Raw genomic sequence first — 21,242 nt, 5'->3', positions numbered from 1 at the left:
AGGTTTATCAATTTTTCATAAGTATTTGGCACAAAGATCTATAAAACAATACATTATTTCTGACCACGTAATATTCTAGTAATCATTATTTGTTTCAGTATTAATTTATGTCTTTGTAAATGGTAAATTCTCTGAGGACAATACTATGTCTGTTTTTTTGTCATCCTTGTGTCTTATTCATGGTGCTTGGGACAGAGTGATAACTATTTATTCAACATCAATTGAATGAATGAAGAATACCTTATTACAACTGTGTATTTTATTACTTGGTTCAAATAAATTTAGAATTTGTACTTTGATTTATAATGTTAGAACAGTATTTTTATGCTGAATTTACAACTATTTTCTATTTCTAACCATTTTCTCTATTTCCCACTGAGTGGTCTGGATGGATCTATTTGGTTTCTCCTAATACCCAAAGTTATTCCCAGGTTTTAACTTTTGAAACAGCAAGGATTAACTAGAATATTCTAGTAGGTTCTTATTATTTTATTCCAAGCTAATTTTCACTCAGTGAATCATAATTTCACATACTCAAAGTTGTCCAAAATATATATGACTCATGTTAAAAAAATTCTATTTATGCACAAAGTGAATTTTTATATTAAGATTTTTTCTATCTATTCCTGTCTTTTTAATTCTGTCTCTTACTGGCTAAATTATAAGATATCCTAAAGCAAATACTCAAGAATTCCCTTAAAAGAACAAATTCCCTAGAGAGCAGGAGTAGAAAATAGCTATTGCCTGCTTTTCTTATTTTGTGCTGATATTTAAAATTCTAGAATATGAACAAGTGCTTGTTATGTTCATGATTCATGTAGATATATTCTTAAAACCTTAGTTTAAAATTAGAATATTATAAAACAAATAGTACATATTTCCTCTGGTGTCAGATGATATTTCTTATTCTATTTTTAATGCATGTATTTAAAGTACTATTTTACAAATGCAAAATGTGGTTGCTAAAAGCCAGTGTCAACCTTTTGGGTTATTATCTTTGTTTTGTGTTTGTTAACATAGTTGTAATAGTACTAATATAAATTTTAATAATAAAATGTTTTCTATTTTAAAATATGAGTATGCATAACTTTCAGTTAAATATATCTATTATAGTTTATCAAAATAACATCCTCTGAATGTATTCTCTTGATTAACCAAATATCCCCTCTCTTTGTCTTTTTGTGTAACAGCATGCTTCTATGGCTCTTTATTTAAATGACCTTACCTTACATTTGTCTTGACTGGCTTCTGTTTACAGAAATTGTAAACCAATTGAATGCTCTGAGCAGCTTAGATGAAGATCAAGATGACTGCATAAAGCAAGCAAATATGCCTTCAGCTAAATCAGCCAGTTCCTCTGAAGGTCTAAGAGCTTTCTTCCTTTCTTTCTGCTTCTGATTGCCTGTATTTACTGTGACTTGCCACCTCTTGACTTCTGTCTATACTTAGCTGTCAGTTTTGTCTTTGTGTTTTTTCTTTGATAAGTTTTCTTTGGTAATTTGTAGTGCACCAACAGGCAATGACAGAACTTATCTTTAGCAAAGCCTCTATCAGGATCCTTGATAGGCAGTGATTTAAAACATCTTACAATAATTGGTCATATAACATGAAATATTTCTATAGTTAGTTTATTGTAACAACATTGTTTTAAAAATATTTGCTTGTGTTAAATCTATTTGAATTATTCATATTGAAAAGTGAAGGATTTTTTTTTTTTCAAAATCTGCATTAGTACTTTTTTATTGGATCAAATTAGATTTAGGTAAAAGTTTCTCTAGTTAATTATATGATATTTTCAAATTAATATGCATATGTTTGTTTTGTTTTATTTGAGTATGTTGGTATGCTACAAAATACTTGTATGTCATTCTCTCATTGGTTAAATGCAATATCTTATTATTTGCAGGTATTATTAGTGTGAATTTTTATAATTTGAGATATTTCATGAATGAACAATAATTACACTTAACAGTAACCATAGTGAACTGACATATATGTTTATTTTCAGAGCTTATCAACACACTTAACTTTTTGGATGAAGCGAAGAAGGACTTGGCCACTGTGAATTTAAATCCATTTGGTGATCCTGATGTAGCAGAATTAAATCCATTCGGAGATCCTGACTCAGAAGGTAGCAAGTTTTTTTCTTTTAAAGTTTTCATATAGCCAAGTTCTTTTGAGCTGTAAGGGCAGGAAGAGAAGAGATTTTCTTTTAAAGACTTATAAAGTAAATTTTGTTTCTTTGACAGTATTATTTATTCAATACCACTTGCAGTTTATCAACACTTCTGGGTAGATTGTATTGAATGTTTTTAAAGAAAAAAGAAAGCCTTACATAGGCATTTACTTGGGGCTTATTTTTTAAATTATTTGTTAGTTTGGTCAAATAATAAAGCTCTGATGTTAGAGATAACAATATTTTACTTAGCCAAATATAGTAAAGTCTCATTAGTTTGGCTTATTACCAGGCAAGGTCAGACTGTGGGACATATACCCATACTGCAGGGGAGGTGGCTTCTCCCTTCTTATAGCTCCTCCATCCTCACACCTCAGTCTGAGGAGCCCCTCTACTCCCAACTCCAGGTCTCTGGCTGAGAATTATTCTCAGTAACAAGGGTAAATTGTGCATGTGACTATCACAGAGCAGAAAGAAGATTGAAAATCACTCTTGTCATATAAACAACATACATGTAAGGAATAAAGCCAAATATTTTTTTCCCCTGAATTTTTTTTTTCTTTTTTTTTTTTTGATCAGTTTCAAACTCTTAAAGGTTACAAAAGAGCTGTTGAGGAAGAAAGAATTCTGTTGAATTAAACCCTGCTCAAAGTTAATGCAGGGATGAGTAACCCCTGTTTACATCTTTTAGACTGGTCTTATGAAGTCTTCATAAGCTTTAAAAAATTTTGCAGTTGCCTGTCGTGGTGAAAATGATGTTTCAACTTAAGCATTCATTCTGTTAGAGTTATATCATTTCATAATCCACTTCATCTTCTTCCTTTACTTTCTCCCTTCTTACCAGATTCTAAATTAGTAAGTTTAGATTAATGAGATTTTATTTTGTTTGTGACCTATATATATTTATGTATTTTAAATCTTAGCAGTTATAGTATATCTTAGAGGTAATCTAGTTCAGCTGCCTTTTTTCATAGAATTAGGGAGCTGAAGCCCAGGGGAATTAAGTGTTTTGAACAAGAACTTTAGGTAAATGGAGGTGGAGTTGGAGCTAAGATTGCTAATCAAGTATCTTCTTTTGACTATAAAGCTTCTCGATTGCATATTGCATAACCTGATTATGTTGCGTTAAAAAAACTACCAAATTATTTTGAGGCATGAGTATTTGAGCTTTTCATTTCAAAAATCAACTAAGTAATCTTTAGAAATATATGTATCTGTTTTCTGAAGTATAGAAAGGAGTAGCAGATATATAAATTGTATTTCTATTTAGGAAAGGTTAGAAAGTTTAGCCAACCTGATTCAGAATTTTTTACATGCCTATAGAGCTAAGAAAAAAATGTGACAACCAGTATTTTCTCTCTCCCTTTCTTTTTTTTTTTTTTTTTTTGTCTTTTTTTTTTTGAGATTTCTTGGGCCGCTCCCGCGGCATATGGAGGTTCCCAGGCTAGGGGTCGAATCAGAGCTGTAGCCACCGGCCTACACCAGAGCCACAGCAACGTGGGATCCAAGCCGCGTCTGCAACCTACACCACAGCTCACGGCAACGCCGGATCGTTAACCCACTGAGCAAGGCCAGGGACCGAACCTGCAACCTCATGGTTCCTAGTCAGATTCGTTAACCACTGCGCCACGACGGGAACTCCTCTCTCCCTTTCTTTTTTTAAGGCCACATCTATGGCATATGGAAGTCCTCAGGCCAGGGAATGAATCTGAGCTGCAGCTGTGACCTACACCACAGCTGTGGCAACACCAGATTCTTTAACCCACTGTGCCAGGCCAAGGACCAAACTTGTGCCTCTGTAGCAACCCATGCTGCTGCAGTTGGATTTTTAACTCACTGTGCCACGATAGGAACTCTATTAGGTATATTCTCTATTAGGTATATTCTCTAATAGGTATATTCTCTTTAAATATACCCCTCTTAGAGACTTTGGAATAAGTATTTTTCTATTAAAAGAATACTCACTTTTTAAAAAATAATTTATTTTTATTGATTAAAAACTTGCATCCTCAAATAACAAAGGAAGTTAGGAAAGAAAAGATGTATTGTGGTTGTTTAGATGGTTTGTTTGTTTTGTTATTGTTTGCTTTTAGTTTCAATTCTTCTCCTAGATTCACGACATTCTGTGCTTCAGAGACACTTTCAGAAAGTTATTAGATGTATTTATTAGCTTTTATACGTATAATCTAATCTTAAACTCTCCTTTGTTGCTGGTTCTGTCAACTTAGATCTTGCGCTATAGCCTGAATACTTTCTTGTTTTTGGTTTAATAACTGAAGAACTTGCTTGGATCAATTTTTGTAATCCTCTACCTGCAAGTAAAAATATAAATCTTATTTCCATTGACAGGTTTTGTCAATTTCTTCAGCATTTGAGACTTGATATTTGTTAATAAAAAATTGAATAGGCAAAAACTCTGCAGTTTCTTCCCCTATAGAGAAAAGATAATGCTTCATTTAGATTAGTATAAAGATTAGAGTGGCATTTGGGTATTATCCTGGTGTTACAAAAGATACAGTTATTGAGTCTCTTCTCCAGCGTAGGCTGTATTTAAATCCATTTCAGTATTGATTTATTATGATTTTATGAACTCCCTTTCATACTTTATAATTGCTTCACCATGGTGTACAGAATTTCAATTCAGAGTTTTTTACTTTATTTGTTTTCTCAATATAAAGACAAAACAAGTTTTCTAGGCTAGTGTCTAAAATATGAGTAAAAATAATTTGACTCTAAAATCTAAAAATTGTAGGTTAATCAAGAGATTTTTATAGTAATTGGATTAAATTACTTGAAGTATCACTTATGAAAGTTATTTTTCTTAAAGATTTTAATAACCAATTTTCTATATTCTTCTAGATATTTTGTTAGAATTACATGGCATAAAGTTAAAATTACTTTTGAATTATTCTGTGAAGATCAGCTCTTTTAAATTTCTTTCCAATTTGGAAAATATATATCAATAAAATCCAAATTTTGAACAATTTTATTTCACATTCTAGTTTTGTTTTAAAATATTAATAACCAGGCAGTTCCCATCATGGCTCAGCAGAAACGAATCCAACTAGTATCCATGAGGATACAGGTTTGATCCCTGGCCTCGCTCAGTGGGTTAAGGATCCAGTGTTGCCATGAGCTGTGGTGTAAGTCACAGATACGGCTTGTATCTGGCATTGCTGTGGCTCTGGTGTAGGCTGGCGGCTACAGCTCCGATTGGACCCCTAACCTGGGAACTTTCATATGCTGCAGGTGAAGCCCTAAAAAGCAAAAATAAATAAATACATAAATAAAATATTAATAAACATAAAAGCAAAAGGCTGATACTAAGCACTTCATCAGTATTGGAGGATATGATATTGTTTTGCTTTTTGTGCTATGAGGTCAGAGTTTTATTTTTAAGTGTACCTTTGTTTGCAAATTTAAATTCGAGATAGTAAAACATAAAAGAATTTGGTGTAGCACATCTATCAGTTTCTCAGTATGATTTTTTTTTTTTTTTTTTTTTTTGTCTTTTTACCTTTTCTAGGGCCGCTCCTGCGGCATATGGAGGTTCCCAGGCTAGGGGGTCTAATTGGAGCTGTAGCCACTGGCCTACTTCAGAGCCACAGCAACGCAGGATCTGAGCCACGTCTGCAACCTTCACCACAGCTCACGGCAACACCGGATCCTCAACCCCCTGAGCAAGGCCAGGGATTGAACCTGCAACTTCATGGTTCCCAGTCAGATTCGTTAACCACTGCGCCACAATGGGAACTCCAGTCAGCTTCTCAGTATGGTTTCAATGTAGTTCTCTGACTTCAGAATTCTTGTTATTCCTTTGCATTATTAAATAAGAGTATTGATTAGATATGAATTATATTGAAAAAAATCGAACATCTCACTAAAAGCTCTAAAGATTCAAGGTCTTGTAGCATACAGAAACCTGCTCTTTGAAGACTTTACAAAAACAAATACAGTGATATATGGCTATATTTTTGGTATAAATTTCAGAATGAATTTTCAGATTCCTAAGTGGTCTCTGCTTTTATAACTACCAAAGACCATTCCAGAATTTAATCCATTTTATGCTCTTTTAAAAGCATATTTATTATGTATCAATTTGGAATGGCAAGCTAATATAGTGAAATAAAATAAGCAATAATAGAATATTGTACCTCTACGAAGGTTAAAATTTCCAAAATTGGCATACCATAATGCTAACATTATTTATTTATTTATTTTTTGTCTTTTTTTGCTATTTCTTGGGCCGCTCCCGTGGCATATGGAGGTTCCCAGGCTAGGGGTCCAATCAGAGCTGCAGCCACCAGCCTACGCCAGAGCCACAGCAATGCTGGATCCAAGCCGCGTCTGCAACCTGCACTACAGCTCACGGCAACGCCAGATCGTTAACCCACTGAGCAAGGGCAGGGACCGAACCCGCAACTTCATGGTTCCTAGTTGGATTCATTAACCACTGCGCCACGACGGGAACTCCCTAATGCTAACATTATTAGAGAGTCAAGGATATTAACAATTCAAAGATGCTATTTTGGAGAGTACCATTCCTGGAGAAGTAGACAGAGATCTTATGTATCACATCTTCTGAACTTAGCCCCTCTAAAAGATATTCTTGCTCTCTACTCCTTCAAGTCCGTAAAGTTTATTAATTCAAGATTAAGTATTTTTTGATTTTAAGTATTTTTTATAGCACTAAAAAATAAGGAAGTATCAGGTAATATTAATTTGGTTTAATTTATCTTTTGCTATTATTTCATAGAACAAATCACTGAAACAGTTTCACCTAAAATCCCAGAAGAATCTTTTTATAATAACAGCTATAATCCTTTTAAAGAGGTACAGACTCCACAGTATTTGAACCCATTTGACGAGCCAGAAACCTTTGTAACTATAAAGGACTCTCCTCCCCAGTCTACAAAAAGAAAAAATATAAGACCTGTGGACATGAGCAAGTATCTCTATGCTGACAGTTCTAAAGCTGAAGAAGAGGAGTTGGATGAGTAAGTACATTTTATTTTGCTATCATCATATTTTAACTAAAGAGATCTTTCTATAATATACCTTTAGGTGGGTAAAAAGAGGCCTTTACAAATTTTGTTTACAAATTAGTATCATTCTCATCCCCCATCTGATTTTTTATAATCTTACCTTTATTCTCCCACCCTTTTCCATATGATGTTTTGTGTACCCTAAACTAACAAATGAGGGAAGTATGTTCCAGGAATCTCTGGTTAGAATTCCAACTGTGTCTTCCCACAGCAACCATGTTATAAATGGTGCTTAGGTGTTTTTAATCAATTACAGAAGGCTTTACATTTCAGTTACATTATGGATCTATTGTGGGAACCAAATAATCATTTATGATATTGATTTTATGAGATTTGTTCAAATGGCAGTGAGATCATAACATTTATAAATTAGGGAGGTTAACTGATCACAGGCTCAATATAAATAATGTGTGATTAAGGCTTCCATTTAACTCCATTCCATATTGAAAATAGGTGGAGAGTATGTTTACATTGTGTTCTGAAGTTGCACACTGCAACCCAGGTAGCTGCAGTCTGTGGCCTTGAGTACCTTTAAAAAGCAACAATAAAACTTCTAGCCATGATAGAGTAGCATAGACTGGATATAGCTTCTTGTCTTACACAACTAAAAAACTGAATAAAATGGATGAAAGAATGGTTTTCAGACATTGGATACAAATGGCACAGAATCCCTGAGAGAACACAAACAAAGAAGGTGAGCCCTACTATTGTCCATGCTTCATTTATGGGAGAGAATTTCCAGCTGCAGTTCAGGGAGAAAAGAACCCAAATACCACAGAACCTCCCTGAGTTGAGGTGGCAGAGTTTGGACTTTGGAGGTACTAAGGTAGCTCTTTTATGGCCAGAGTATCAGAGAAGAGAAAGCTACTTATAAAGCATTTTAGATCTCTGCAGAAAGTTTCTCTTGAGTTTTAACTGAGTACTGATCAGAACATGAATATGAGGAAATTACTGAGGACAAAGTCAGACAGAACAATCACTGGAGTTCACCCAGAATCAAAAATAGTTTGGGTTAGAGACTTCCTAACATATGGGACTTTGAGTTGAGTCTTCAGAAGGGTATCATCCCAGTATTGGGGCCAGTTTAGTTCTAGATTAAAACCTCTCTGGGCCTACCCAACGAGCTTAAAAACAAAGCTCAATACAATTAAAATGATGCCATGTAGCTGCATCCCACACAAAGCCCAAAAACATTAAAAGGAATGCCAAAACATCCATACCCAAAACAACAAATTTATAATGTCTGGCAGCCAATCAAAAATTTATCAGGCATGAGAGATCTGACTAATAATGAGGAGGAAACTCAGTCATTAGATGTAGCTGCAGAAATGGCACAGATAGAAGTTCCCATTATGGCTCAGCAGTACTGAACCTGACTACTATCCATGAGGATATGGGTTCAGTCCCTGACCTTGCTCAGTGGGTTAAGGATCTGATGTTGCCATGAGCTATGGTATAAGTTGCAGACATGGCTTGGATCACATGTTGCTATGGCTGTGGTGTAGGCTGGCAGCTGCAGCTCCAATTGATCCCTATCCTGGGAATTTGCATATGCCATGGGTGTGGCCCTTGGAAAAAAAAAAGTTACAGATAATGGAATTAGTAGATAAGTATGGTAATTTAACAATTATAAATATACTCCAGATATCCAAGAAAGTAGAAGAAAGTGTGAGCATGAAAGACAGAAAATAAATCCAAATTCAGTTTATAAAGATGAAATATGCCAAGCCTGATGAAGAATACACCGGATGGGATTAACCCCCATGTTAGATAATGCAGGAGGACATATTGGTGAACGTAAAGATTTAGCAATACAAACTCTCCAGATTAAAACATGAAGGGAAAAAGATGAATAAGGATCAGTGGGATAGCTTCAAGCAGTTTAACATATGTGTAACTGAGCTTCCGAAAGCTGAGGAAAGAAGATTGAGGGGAACAGAAGAAAATATTTGAAGAAATAATGGCCAAACTTTTTAGAAACTAAAAATAATAATAATAATAAATCTATGGGTCTAAGAAGCTGAATGAACCCCAAGATGAACCATAAAAATGATGAAGAAAACTACAGCCAGGCTTCTCAACAAAAACAAGTCAGAAGATAGTGGGCTGATATATAATTGCTAAAAAACCTGTCAACACAAATTTTTATTTTGGGAACAAAAAAAAAAAAACCCCAAAAGTCAAAGTAATAGACATTTCTAGACGTGCAAAAACTGAGAGAATTTATCATCATCAGAGCTGCTTTTACAAAATGTTACAAAGTCCTTCAGGCAAGAGAAAAATGACATTACTTGGAAATTTGGATCTACACAAAGAAATGAAGAGCATAGGAAAGGGCAAATAAATTGTGTATATAAAATACGTCTTATTTTTTAAAATCTCTTTAAAAGATAATTGACTGTTTAATGTTTAAATAATATATTTTGAATTTTGTAACATGGGTAGAAGTAAACAAAGACTAAGCATGGGGAAATTGAAGAGTACTCCTTATACATATTATTCAAAGATATATGTTTTATCTTTTTTCACAGATAGCATAATTATTTATGTAGAAAATCATAAGGAACCTTTAAAAAATCTACTAGAACAAAAAAGCATATTTATATTTAGCAAGGTTACAGGACACAAGATCAATATACAAATCCAACTGTATTTCTCAGTAGTAACAATGAACAATCAGAAATAGAAAATTCTAAAATACCATATACAAAAGTATCTTGAAAAAAAAAAAAAAAACAAACCCAGGGATAAATTTGAATAAAGATATGCAATGCAATACCTGTATGCTGAAAACAACAAAAGATTACTGGGAGAAATCAATGGAAAGAAATATTATGGCTGTGAATTCGAATTGGTCTATGGATTCAGTGCTATCCCACTCAAAATTTTGGTATACTATAATAATTGATAAGCTACTTATAAAATGTGTATAGAAATGCAGTGGACCTATAATAGCCAAAACAATTTTAAAAGAAAGCAAGTTGGCATTTTTACAGTATTTGATTTCAAGACTCATTAACCAAGACATTATAATATTGACTTAAAAGTAAACATTGGCTTAAATGAAAGAGAATATGAAAGTCTAGAAATAGATCCATATGTATATTGCCAATTGATTTTTTACAAAACTAGCAAGAGAGGTCAAAAGAAAGCAAGGATAACAATAGATGATACTGGAACAATTAGAGGTCTGTATCCTTCCTATCCCTTCTCCAAAAAGAAGAACTATAATCCCTTCCTCACAACAAATAAAAAATTTAACTAAAAATAGATCAGACACCTAAAAGTAAAAACTAAAACACTGGAACTTCTAGAAGAAAGTGTAGGAGAAAAATCTTAGAGAACTTGAGTTAGGCAAAAATTTAGTAGAATGCAAAAAATCAGAGTCAAAGGAAAAATTATTAATTTGGACTTCTTCAAAATTAAAGCTTTTTTTCTTTTTAAAAAAACACTTATGAAAATAAAAAGACCTGCCACAGTTTGGCCATAATTCTTTGAAAAGCACTATATGGCAAGACTGTATGGCAAGATTTCTGTCTAGAGTATGTAAAGGCAAATCAATGAAATTAGAACACACCCTCACACCATGCACAAAAATAAAATCTAAATGGCTTAAAGACTTAAACATAAGACACCATCAAACTCCTGAAAGAGAACATAGGTAAAGCATTCTCTGACATCAGCCTTACAAATGTTTTCTCAGTTCAGTCTCCCAAAGCAACAGAAATAAAAGCAAAAATAAACCCATAGGACCTCATCAAACTGACAAGCTTTTGCACAGCAAAAGAAACCAAAAAGAAAACAAAAAAGCAATTTACAGAACGGGAGAAAATAGTGTCAAATGATGCAACTGACAAGGGCAAGCAACTTATACAATGCAACAGCAAAAAAGCCAACAACCCAATTGTAAAATGGGCAAAGGACCTGAATAGACGTTTCTCCAAAGAGGATATACAGATGGCCAACAAGCACATGAAAAATGCTCAACATCACTGATTATTAGAGAAATGCAAATCAAAACTACCACTAGATACTACCTCACACCAGTCAGAATGACCATCATTAATAAGTCCACAAATAACAAATGCTGGAGGGAGGGTGGAGAAAAGGGAACCCTTATGCACTATTGGTGGGAATGTAAGTTGGTACAACCACTATGGAAAACTGTGGAGGTACCTTAGAAATCTATACATAGACTACCATATGACCCAGCAATCCCACTCTTGGACATATATCCAGACAAAACTTTCCTTGAAAAAGACACATGCACCTGAATGTTCATTGCAGCACTATTCACAGTAGCCAAGACATGGAAACAACCCACATATTCATTGACAGATGATTGGATTAGGAAGGTGTGGTATATATACACAATGAAATACTACTCATCCATAAAAAAAAGAATAAAATAATGCCATTTGCAGCAACATGGATGGAACTAGAGACTCTCATACTGAGTGAAGTAAGTCAGAAAGAGAAAGACAAATACCATATGATATCACTTATATCTGGAATCTAATATACATCACAAATGAACCTTTCCACAGAAAAGAAGATCATGGACTTGGAGAACAGACTTGTGGTTGCAGGCAGGAGGGGGCGGGGGCAGAGGGAGTGGGGTGGACTGGGAGTCTGGGGTTAATAGATGCACACTGTAGCCTTTGGAATGGATGGGCAATGAAATCCTTCTGTATAGCACTGGGTACTATGTCTATATCACTTCTGGTGAATCTATACATGATGCGTGGGTCAACACGCTGTACAATAGAAAATTGATGGAACACTGTAAACCAGCTGTAACAAAAAATAATAATTATTATTATATTAAAAAATAAAGTATGTAAAGAACTCTCAATAATAAGACAAACTCTTTTTTAAGAGGGAAAAGATTAGAACAGATATTTCACAAAAGAAGATGTAAGAATGACCAGTGTACATACAAAAAGATGCTTAACATCTTAGTCATCAAAGAATACAAATTAAAACCATATAAGATGTCATTACACACCCACTTGAATTGCTAGAATTTTAAAAACTTACCATACAAAATATTGTCAGGGACATGGAGCCACTGGAACTCTCACAGAACTCTCAAAGTTCTAAATGGTGCAACCATTTTAGAAAACAATTCAACAGTTTCTTAAAAGGTTAAACATACACCTTTCACTTGACCTAGCCATTCCATTCCTAGGTACTTACTCAAGAGAAATAAAAGCGTAGGTCCACAAAAAGATTTTTATATGAATATTTTAACAACTTTATTTATCATAATAGCAACATATGGGAATATAACTCAAATGCCCATCAACAGGCTAATAAACAAATTGTGGTGTATTCATATAGTGGAACACTGCTCGGTAATAAAGAACAAACTATTGGTACACTTAACTACATGGATGAATCTGCAAGTGAAATGCTGAGTCAAAGAAGCCAGACCAAAAAAAAAAGCACATACTGTATAGTATCCTTTATTTAAAGCTATAGAAAATACAGTCTTTTGCGAGAAAGCAGTTCTGTAGTTGCCTGTGATTGGAGCTGGAAGGAAGCATGGATTGAAAGGGGTACAAGGAAACTTTTGGAGGAATGGAAATGTTTGTTGTCTTGGTTGTGCTAACGGCTTAACACTTCTATATATATATAAGAAAATTCTAAGTTATACTTTTAAAATACGTGCCATGTATTGTATCTGTTATACCTAAATAAAGCTGTTTTTTTAAAAACAGCAATCTGACTTCATTAACAGAAATACTGTGTCACATGGGTAGTTCCCAAGCTGAAATTCTTGGGCTTTTAGATCTCTTTGATGAAAATAATTGGTGTGGAACAGGCAGATCTCCAGAATATTTAATATTTTTTTGAAAACATGAATAATAATTATAATGTTTGCTTGCAGTGAGGCTATCCAGATCTTTGCTTTCCTTGGATATACTGTATTTCCATGTATTAACATTATTTTTCTTTGAAAATACAGTGTAGTAGGAAAATCTTTTAAGATACAAGATGTGTGGGTTGAGTGGGAAATAATTAAAAAGGCTCCTTTGATGTGTGAAAGTTGGAAGAAGTTGCTTTGTGTGAAGGGAGAAATGTCATCCCTCTCTTGTGCACTGGTCAGCTCCCATTTGGAGCAGTATTTTACTTCTAGGTGCTGCACTTTACAAGGGGCATTGATGATTCAGAGTGTTAACAGAGTAGAGCAACAGAGTCATTAAAATTTCCAGAAACCACATCAAATAAGCAGTGATTAAGGAAAGGGCATAGGGACTATTTGACTTAGAAATGATTTAAGGGAACGATAATAACCAAGTTCAAATATTTGAAAGACTTTTGTTTGAAAGAATGGGAACTTGTGTTTGTTTTCTGTTGCTCTGGTACTGCATTTCTCAACCTTTTCCTGTTTTACAGCACATAGCTAATGACTCTCACATGTGCTGCATGCTTCCAGGGTCATGACTAGGTTCTGATAAAACCTAAAGAAATTTCTAACCTCCTATGAGTATGAGAATTACATCACAATAATCATCTTATTCCAAACCAGGTTGAGATCTCAAGATTAATTAATAACTATACAGGGGTTAAAAAGGTTGGCTCTACTCTTGCTAAAGTTATTATATTTGTTTTCTTTGAAATAGCTAATGTGATCAAAATAAAATTTCTCATGGGTGGTGTAGGTGCTGAGTAATAGCCACACACCTAGAGTATTTGAATGTAAATGCAAACTTTGAATACAAGCATTCAGTCATTCCAAGATGCATGAGTATTGCACAACATACACACACCCTGCTTTCTCCTATTAACAAATTAAAGAGACATCTAATGTTTGCTTAAACTTTTAAAATGCCTTAATAAAAACTAAAATCAGAATGACTAGGTGTTTCCTTTTAACCATTCTTTTTTTCCACATGAAAGTCAGAGTCTTTACAAGTTTCCCATGAATAAAGAGCATTCTAAATTGCTCAATCATCTGAGGTTACCAGAGGTAATCTGTAAACACTCAGGTTTTTTGTAGGAGCATATACATATCTTTAAAAATTGTTCATCAGCTAATGTCTAGGAAGAACTCTGTGTTAATTACTTATTTGGCATTTCTCATCTTTTTCTTCACAAGTTTGTAGGTCCAACTTCAGTAGCAGAAATCCTCCAGAATTTGTTCTTACTTCAATAATAAACTTATGACCTTTCATCAAGTGAAAAGCCTATATGACTCATATTCCATTACCAAACTCTTCCTCTATCCTCTGACACAAAACTGTCACAAATAAATAGTACTGAACTCTTTGATGTGTAAAACAACCTTCAGAAGCTGAGCATGTCCGTCAGCTCCAAGAGAAAGTGTACACCCTTCAGTGCTTTTAGCACGTGTCCTTTACACTTAGCAACTGCATGGGTTTCTCAGTTTTCTCATGTTTGGGGGTTAGTTCGGCCATTCCAGTTATGTAGCAAAAATGAAAACTGATAAAGCAATAATTTTTTCAAAAAAGCTCTGAAGTGACCTTTGAGATCTAGCATGAAATCATTTCTGATTTCATGGTTATGTGTCAGTTTCTCAAGGGAAATTGTCATTGAATTTTAGTCAGGGAGCTATAGACTTATTTTAATACATTCAGATTGTTTTTCCAAAGGAAAGTAAATTTTCAAAGTGACAGGAAAAGACTACAGATTTCTTTTTCAGTATGTTTATTAACCCTATTTCTAATCAACTTTAGTTTTTCTATAACTTTTTCTTGGATGAATTTTTTTAAAATAATGAATAATGTCATTTAAAGTTATTAAAAGTTATTCTGTCCAATTTTCCAATTACTATAACTGATGAGTTCTTAATTCATAATGAGTTAATGATATAACTAATCTATTACTCAGATATACAGTACAAGAACAAAAATAATTCTTATTTGTTCTGTGATATAAGAAGCCTTGAAATAAACTATTCAGATCATAGATGATCAACAAAATGTGGAAATTATGCTAAATAATTTTTCCTTACTAAAAATACTGTTTAAAGGACTTCTGATTGTGGCTCAGCGAGTTAAAGACCTGATGTTGTCTTTGTGAGGATGACTGTTTGATTCCTAGCCTGGCAGCTACAGCTCCAATTTGACCCCCAGCCTGGGAACCTCCATTTGCCATGGGTGCAGCCCTAAAAATACCAAAAAAAAAAAGCATTTATCAGAAATTATATAATTCTTGACATTATAGAGGAGAGAACAGTATTCACAATCCTATATGTGTACTATTCCCATTTACTCTTTTTCTTATTTTTAAATTAAAAAAAAAAATTTTGGCCACACCTGCGGCACACAGAAGTTCCTGGGCCTGGGACTGAACCTGTGCCACAGCAGTGACCTGAGCCACTGCAGTAATAACACTGGGTCCTTAACCCACTGTACCACAAGGGAACGCCTACTTACTCTTTTTAAAATAGCACTTTTAAAGTTGAGATAACAAAAAATTCTACATTTTATACTGTACACTCCATTGGTTTTTGGTTCTCTGTGTTGTGCAACCATCATCACTATCTAGTTTTGGAACACTTTTGCCACCCCAAAATCCCATATCTATTAGTACTTAGTTCCAATTAATCCCTTTCTCCATCTCCTGAAAACTACTAATTTACCTTCTGTCTCTATGGATTTAACTCTTTGGGATATTTTATATACATGGAAATAATATACTCTTCATTCCTGAAAAGTAGGAAATTCAGTTTTAGTTAGAAATCTGGGGTCTACCTGGAGGGTCATTCAAAACCCTCAGAAGTAGAGGCTCCTTGTCCCTATTCTGATTTAGGAGCTAACCACTGGTGCCTAGAACACTGTTGTCTCGCAGATAGATTGCAGGTATGCCTGCTGATTCCCTTAGTATTCTTGGCTGTCAGGCATGGTCTGGGGCAGCTGGAATCCCTGCTACTTTCAATTTCCAGCAGCTTTCTGTGTTTACTATAGCATGTCATACAAATTTAATTTTTACTACATGTCATACTGTAAAATGGATTGAGAAACACAGCTCTAACTATTTCAAAAAAATGTCCATTTCGGAGTTCCTTTTGTGGCTCGGTGGGTTACATACCCAGCTAGTATCCACAACAATGCAGGTTCAATCCCTGGCCATGTTCAGTGGGTTAAGGATCTGGCATTGCTGTGAGGTGCAGTGTAGGTTGCAGACATCATTTGGATCCTTTGTTGCTGTGGCTGTGGTGTAGGCTGACAGCTGCAGCTCCACTTTGACCCCTAGCCTGGGAACTTATATATGCTGCAGGTGTGACCCTAAAAAGCAAAAAATAAAAGTCCATTTTGACTATGTTTCTAGTATTATGAGCCTCAGGAACCAACCTTGGAAATCAGTAGATGTGAGCTTCTTTTCTGCTTGCATTTACCTTCAGTATACAAAGAATACCATTATTCAAGTGGTTAGAGGGAGGCAGAGAGATGTAAAAAAATTAAAATTAAAAAAAAAAAAAACAACAGCATCTAGATATCTTTGTGTCATACTAGGTAAGTTTTGTAAAAGTTGAAAGCAACTTCATATTGTAAATTCAGTTATATGAAGCACACTGAAAAAATTGTCTGTCTTAAGAAATTCTGTCATTTTTACCTCTGTTAAGTGCAAGTTCTTTTGTAATAAAAATACCTATTCCCTAATACTTTTAAGTTTTTTTAAAACTTTTAAAAAAAACTAACCATACTTATGTGACAAACTAATAATGATTATTATAGCAACTACCATCTAACAAATATCATTGAAATTTGTATATTTAACCAGGAATAATTTTTTAAAATATCACCCAAATAATTTGCATGACTCAATTCAGTTAGATTGGAGTGGGTTTGTTCAGTTCTGAAACTTTTTTTCTTTTCTAAGTTTTTGAGTTAAATTTTTTTGTCCATTTATTTTTACCTCCCTTTAAACTACTGAAAGAGTTTGAAAAATAACTATATAAGGCATGGACAGAGGTGAGGGAGATTCTGAGGTCATAATCCTAGCTCAGTGGGAAGGAGCCACATGACATCAATTGTTACAATGAGTACAGAGTGAGAGTGACATTGTAAAGTATGGTATATTTCTCCTCACTGGTCCAGATATTCTTGGAACCAGAGTCTCATGAAGCTGACTGGGCAGAAGTGTAGATACTTGGTTATTGGTTCTAAATGAATCTGATACTGTCGTAGTTAAAAGAACATTCATAACTGAACACAGAGGCTATCACCAGTAAGACATTATATAACTGGGTGTAATACCCTTGGTATAATTATTATGTTTGGATGATATGATTCTTAGCTTTGTAGACTCAGAAATTCTATTGTTACTGTGCATACTGGATATTAGAGTCAATGGAACAGACTGATGTTGGAGAAAAATCCAACAACCTAATAAATAATATCCAGGATAAAAGTTTATTACTGTGTAGCAGGAAGAATAATCATCGTATATACCAGGTACTTGTGTTTATGGATAACTAACTAGAAAAATATCTCATAAAGGGAGTTAACAAGGAAGATTTCCTGCCTGGGCCTAGACTCTATGTAGAGGGGAAAAAAATCTTCCCTGAGAAGTTGTAAGCACAGGCCTACCCTCATGTGGATTTGACATTATGTTGGCCCTGGCATCTGTGAATGCCCAAGCCAAGAAAGTAAGAAACAAAGTAACTCCTACAGTGCTTGACAAATATAAGTGTTGAACACTCTAAACAGAGACACTCCCAGCTCAGATTACACAGGATTTACTCAGAATAAGCAGCGAACTCACAGTCTAGAATTACAAAATACACAAGGAAATAGCTTACTAAGAAAAAGATTGAGGAGGCAAAAGCATTACACATGTAATTATAAATTCAAATAATAGATATATCAGGTAGAGACCATGAAATAAGTATGTATAAATGATTAATAACCCATACCTCTGTACCTAAAGTATTATACACACAGCCATATGAAGGAATATGCTGACTGAATCGTGGAGAATTAAACATTAAACACAGATGAAGAGGGAAAAAGTTAACTGGATCATAGATGTGAAGGAATTATCCAGAATGTAGCACAGGAGGAATAAAAATGTGTAAAATTATGAAAGACAGAGGTAATTCAACATATATCTAATAAGATTTTCTAAAAAAGATTATAAAGAAAGTAAAGAAGAGGCTATCAAATAATGGTTGATAATTTTTCAAAACTAGTGAAACACATGAATCTCCAGACTCAGGAAGTGCAAGGAATCTGAAACAGGATAAGTTAAAAGAAATACACACATTTATTATTATAAACATTTTTCTATTTTTTTAAACATTTTTCTAAAGGTCTATATAGCAGAGTGTGACTTTGTATTTTAAAGATTTTTAAATACCTTTTAAAAGGGCAAGTTTTATTGTTAAACAGTAATTGTTTCCAGATTGTAAATTATCATTGGCTGGGGTTTTACTTATCATTTGCAGTATTTTCTTTCTCTCTCTCTCTCTCTTTTTTTTTAAATTTATTTTTATTTATTTATTTATTTTTATTACTCAAATGAATTTATCACATCTGTAGTTGCATAGTGATCATAATAATCTGATTTCACAGGATTTCCATCCCACAGCCCAAGCACATCCCCCCCCCCCCCAAACTGTCACCTCCGGAGACTATAAGTTTTTCAATGTCTGTGAGTCAGCATCTGTTCTGCAAAGAAGTTCCGTCTGTCCTTTTTTCAGATTTCACATGTCAGTGAAAGCATTTGATGTTGGTGTCTCATTGTATGGCTGACTTCACTTAGCATGATAGTTTCTAGGTCCATCCATGTTGCTAAAAATGCTGGTATTTCGTTCTTTTTGATGGCTGAGTAATATTCCATTGTGTATATGTACCACATCTTCTGGATCCACTCCTCTGTCGATGGTCATTTAGGTTGTTTCCATGTCTTGGCTATTGTAAATAGTGCTGCAATGAACATTGGAATACATGTGTCTTTGCGAGTCGTGGTTTTCTCTGGATAGATGCCCAGGAGTGGGACTGCTGGATCAAATGGTAGTTCTATGTTTAGTTTTCTGAGGAATCTCCATACTGCTTTCCACAGTGGTTGCACCCATTTACAATCCCACCAACAGTGTACTAGGGTTCCTTTTTCTCCACACCCTCTCTAGCACTTATTGTTTGTAGACTTTTGGATGATGGCCGTTTTGGCTGGTGTAAGGTGGTACCTCAGAGTGGTTTTGATTTGCATTTCTCTAATAATGAGTAACGCTGAACATCTTTTCATGTGTTTTTTGGCCATCTGTATGTCTTCTTTGGAGAACTGTGTGTTTAGATCTTCTGCCCATTTTTGGATGGGGTTGTTTGTTTTTTTGGTATGGAGCTGCAGAAGGTGTTTAAATTTTGGAGCTTAATCCCTTGTCAGTCGATTCACTTGCAAAGATTTTCTCCCATTCTGTGGGTTGTCTTTTTGTGTTGTTTAGGGTTTCCTTTGCTGTGCAGAAACTTTGAAGTTTGAGTAGGTCCCATTTGTTTATTTTTGTTTTTGTTGTCAATACTCTGAGAGGTGGATCTGAGAAGATGTTGCTGTCATTTATGTCAGAGAGTGTTTGGCCTATGTTATCCTCTAGGAGTTTGATAGTGTCTGGTCTTATATCTAGGTCTTTAATGCATTTGGAGTTCCTTTTTGTGTATGGTGTGAGGGAGTGTTCTAATTTCATTCTTTTCCACGTGGCTGTCCAGTTTTTCCAGCACCACTTATTGAACAGGCTGTCCTTTCTCCATTGTATATCCTTGCCTCCTTTGTCATAGATGAGTTGGCTGTAGGTGCGTGGGTTGAATTCTGGGCTTTCTGTCCGGTTCCACTGATCTATATGTCTGTCTTTGTGCCAGTACCATGTAGTTTTGATGATTGCTGCTTTGTAGTATAGTCTGAAGTCCGGGAGCCTGGTTCCTCCAGCTCCATTTTTCTTTTTCAGGATGTCTTTGGCTATTCTGGGTCTTTTGTGCTTCCAAACAAACTTTAAAATATTTTGTTCAAGTTCTGTGAAAAATGTCCTTGGTAATTTGATAGGGATTGCATTGAATCTGTAGATTGCCTTAGGTAGTATAGTCCTTTTGATAATATTAACTCTTCCCAATCCAGGAGCATGGTATATCTTTCCATCTATTTGTGTCATCTTTGATTTCTTTCATCAGTGGCTTGTAGTTTTCAGAGTACAGGTCTTTTGTTTCTTTAGGTAGGTTTACTCCTAGGTATTTTATTCTTTTGGATGCAATGGTAAATGGAGAGTGTAATATATATATGTATATATCAGAGTGTAATATATAATATTATATTAATATATATATTAATATTAATATATATATAAACAGGGAGTGTAATATATATAATATATATAGCAGAGTGTGACTTTGTATTTTAAAGATTTTTAAATACCTTTTAAAAGGGCAAGTTTTATTGTTAAACAGTAATTGTTTCCAGATTGTAAGTTATCATTGGCTGGGGTTTTACTTATCATTTGCAGCATTTTCTTTCTCTTTTTGTTTTTTGTTTTTGGTTTTTTTTTGGTCTGCCCACAAAATGCAGAAGGAAGTTCCTGGGCCAGGGACTGAACCCGTGCCACATCAATTACCAGAACCACAGCAGTGACAACACTAGATCCTTAGCTTGCTAAGCCACCAGGGAATTCCCATTTTCAGTATTTTCTAGTTTCATAAGTGAAAATATTATAGTATGTTAGTTGGGAATAGACTATTTTTATAAAGATATTTAACAATAATTCTTCTTTCATTTAGATCAAATCCTTTTTATGAACCTAAACCAGCTCCTCCAAATAATTTGGTGAATCCAGTTCAAGAATTGGAAACTGAAAGGAAAGTAAAAAGAAAAGCCCCAGCCCCACCATCCATCTCACCAAAGACAGGAGAAATGAATGAAAACACAATTGTTTCTGCAGGAAGAGATCTCTCCACTTCTCCTAAGGTAGGAGTTTGATCTTACTGAAACATGTATTAATGTTTACTTCCTGTTCCCTGTGCAATTTAATTCAAATTAAGGAAAGTTATCATTAGCTATTTTTGATGATG

General features: G+C 34.4%; 1 protein-coding gene across 18 annotated transcripts in view; it reads left to right on the top strand.

The window, feature by feature from the left end:
- The window catches only part of EHBP1 (EH domain binding protein 1), a 350,789-nt gene that overhangs the window by 164,255 nt on the left and 165,292 nt on the right, over positions 1 to 21,242 (top strand). For 10 of the 18 annotated variants that reach the window (XR_014841824.1, XR_014841826.1, XR_014841825.1 and 7 more), the window contains exons 8-10: positions 2,009 to 2,131; positions 6,933 to 7,173; positions 20,952 to 21,138. Coding sequence is in view for 15 of the 18 variants with exons in the window: in XM_085019092.1 (XP_084875218.1) it covers positions 2,009 to 2,131; positions 6,933 to 7,173; positions 20,952 to 21,138 (551 nt within the window). In the remaining 3 variants the exon portion in view is untranslated. Of the gene's footprint in view, positions 1 to 1,258; positions 1,364 to 2,008; positions 2,132 to 6,932; positions 7,174 to 20,951; positions 21,139 to 21,242 lie in introns of all 18 variants that reach the window. The other 8 variants (XM_085019089.1, XM_085019085.1, XM_085019087.1 and 5 more) reach the window with 1 other exon arrangement.

Source organism: Sus scrofa, chromosome 3 (assembly GCF_054392235.1).
Source record: "Sus scrofa isolate SSC_HxYL_T2T_F1_AM1 chromosome 3, Sscrofa_HxYL_maternal_Yorkshire_Landrace_v2.0, whole genome shotgun sequence".
Taxonomy (NCBI): domain Eukaryota; kingdom Metazoa; phylum Chordata; class Mammalia; order Artiodactyla; family Suidae; genus Sus; species Sus scrofa.
Note: the sequence above shows the minus strand (reverse complement) of the source record. Positions and strands in the feature narration are given on the sequence as shown.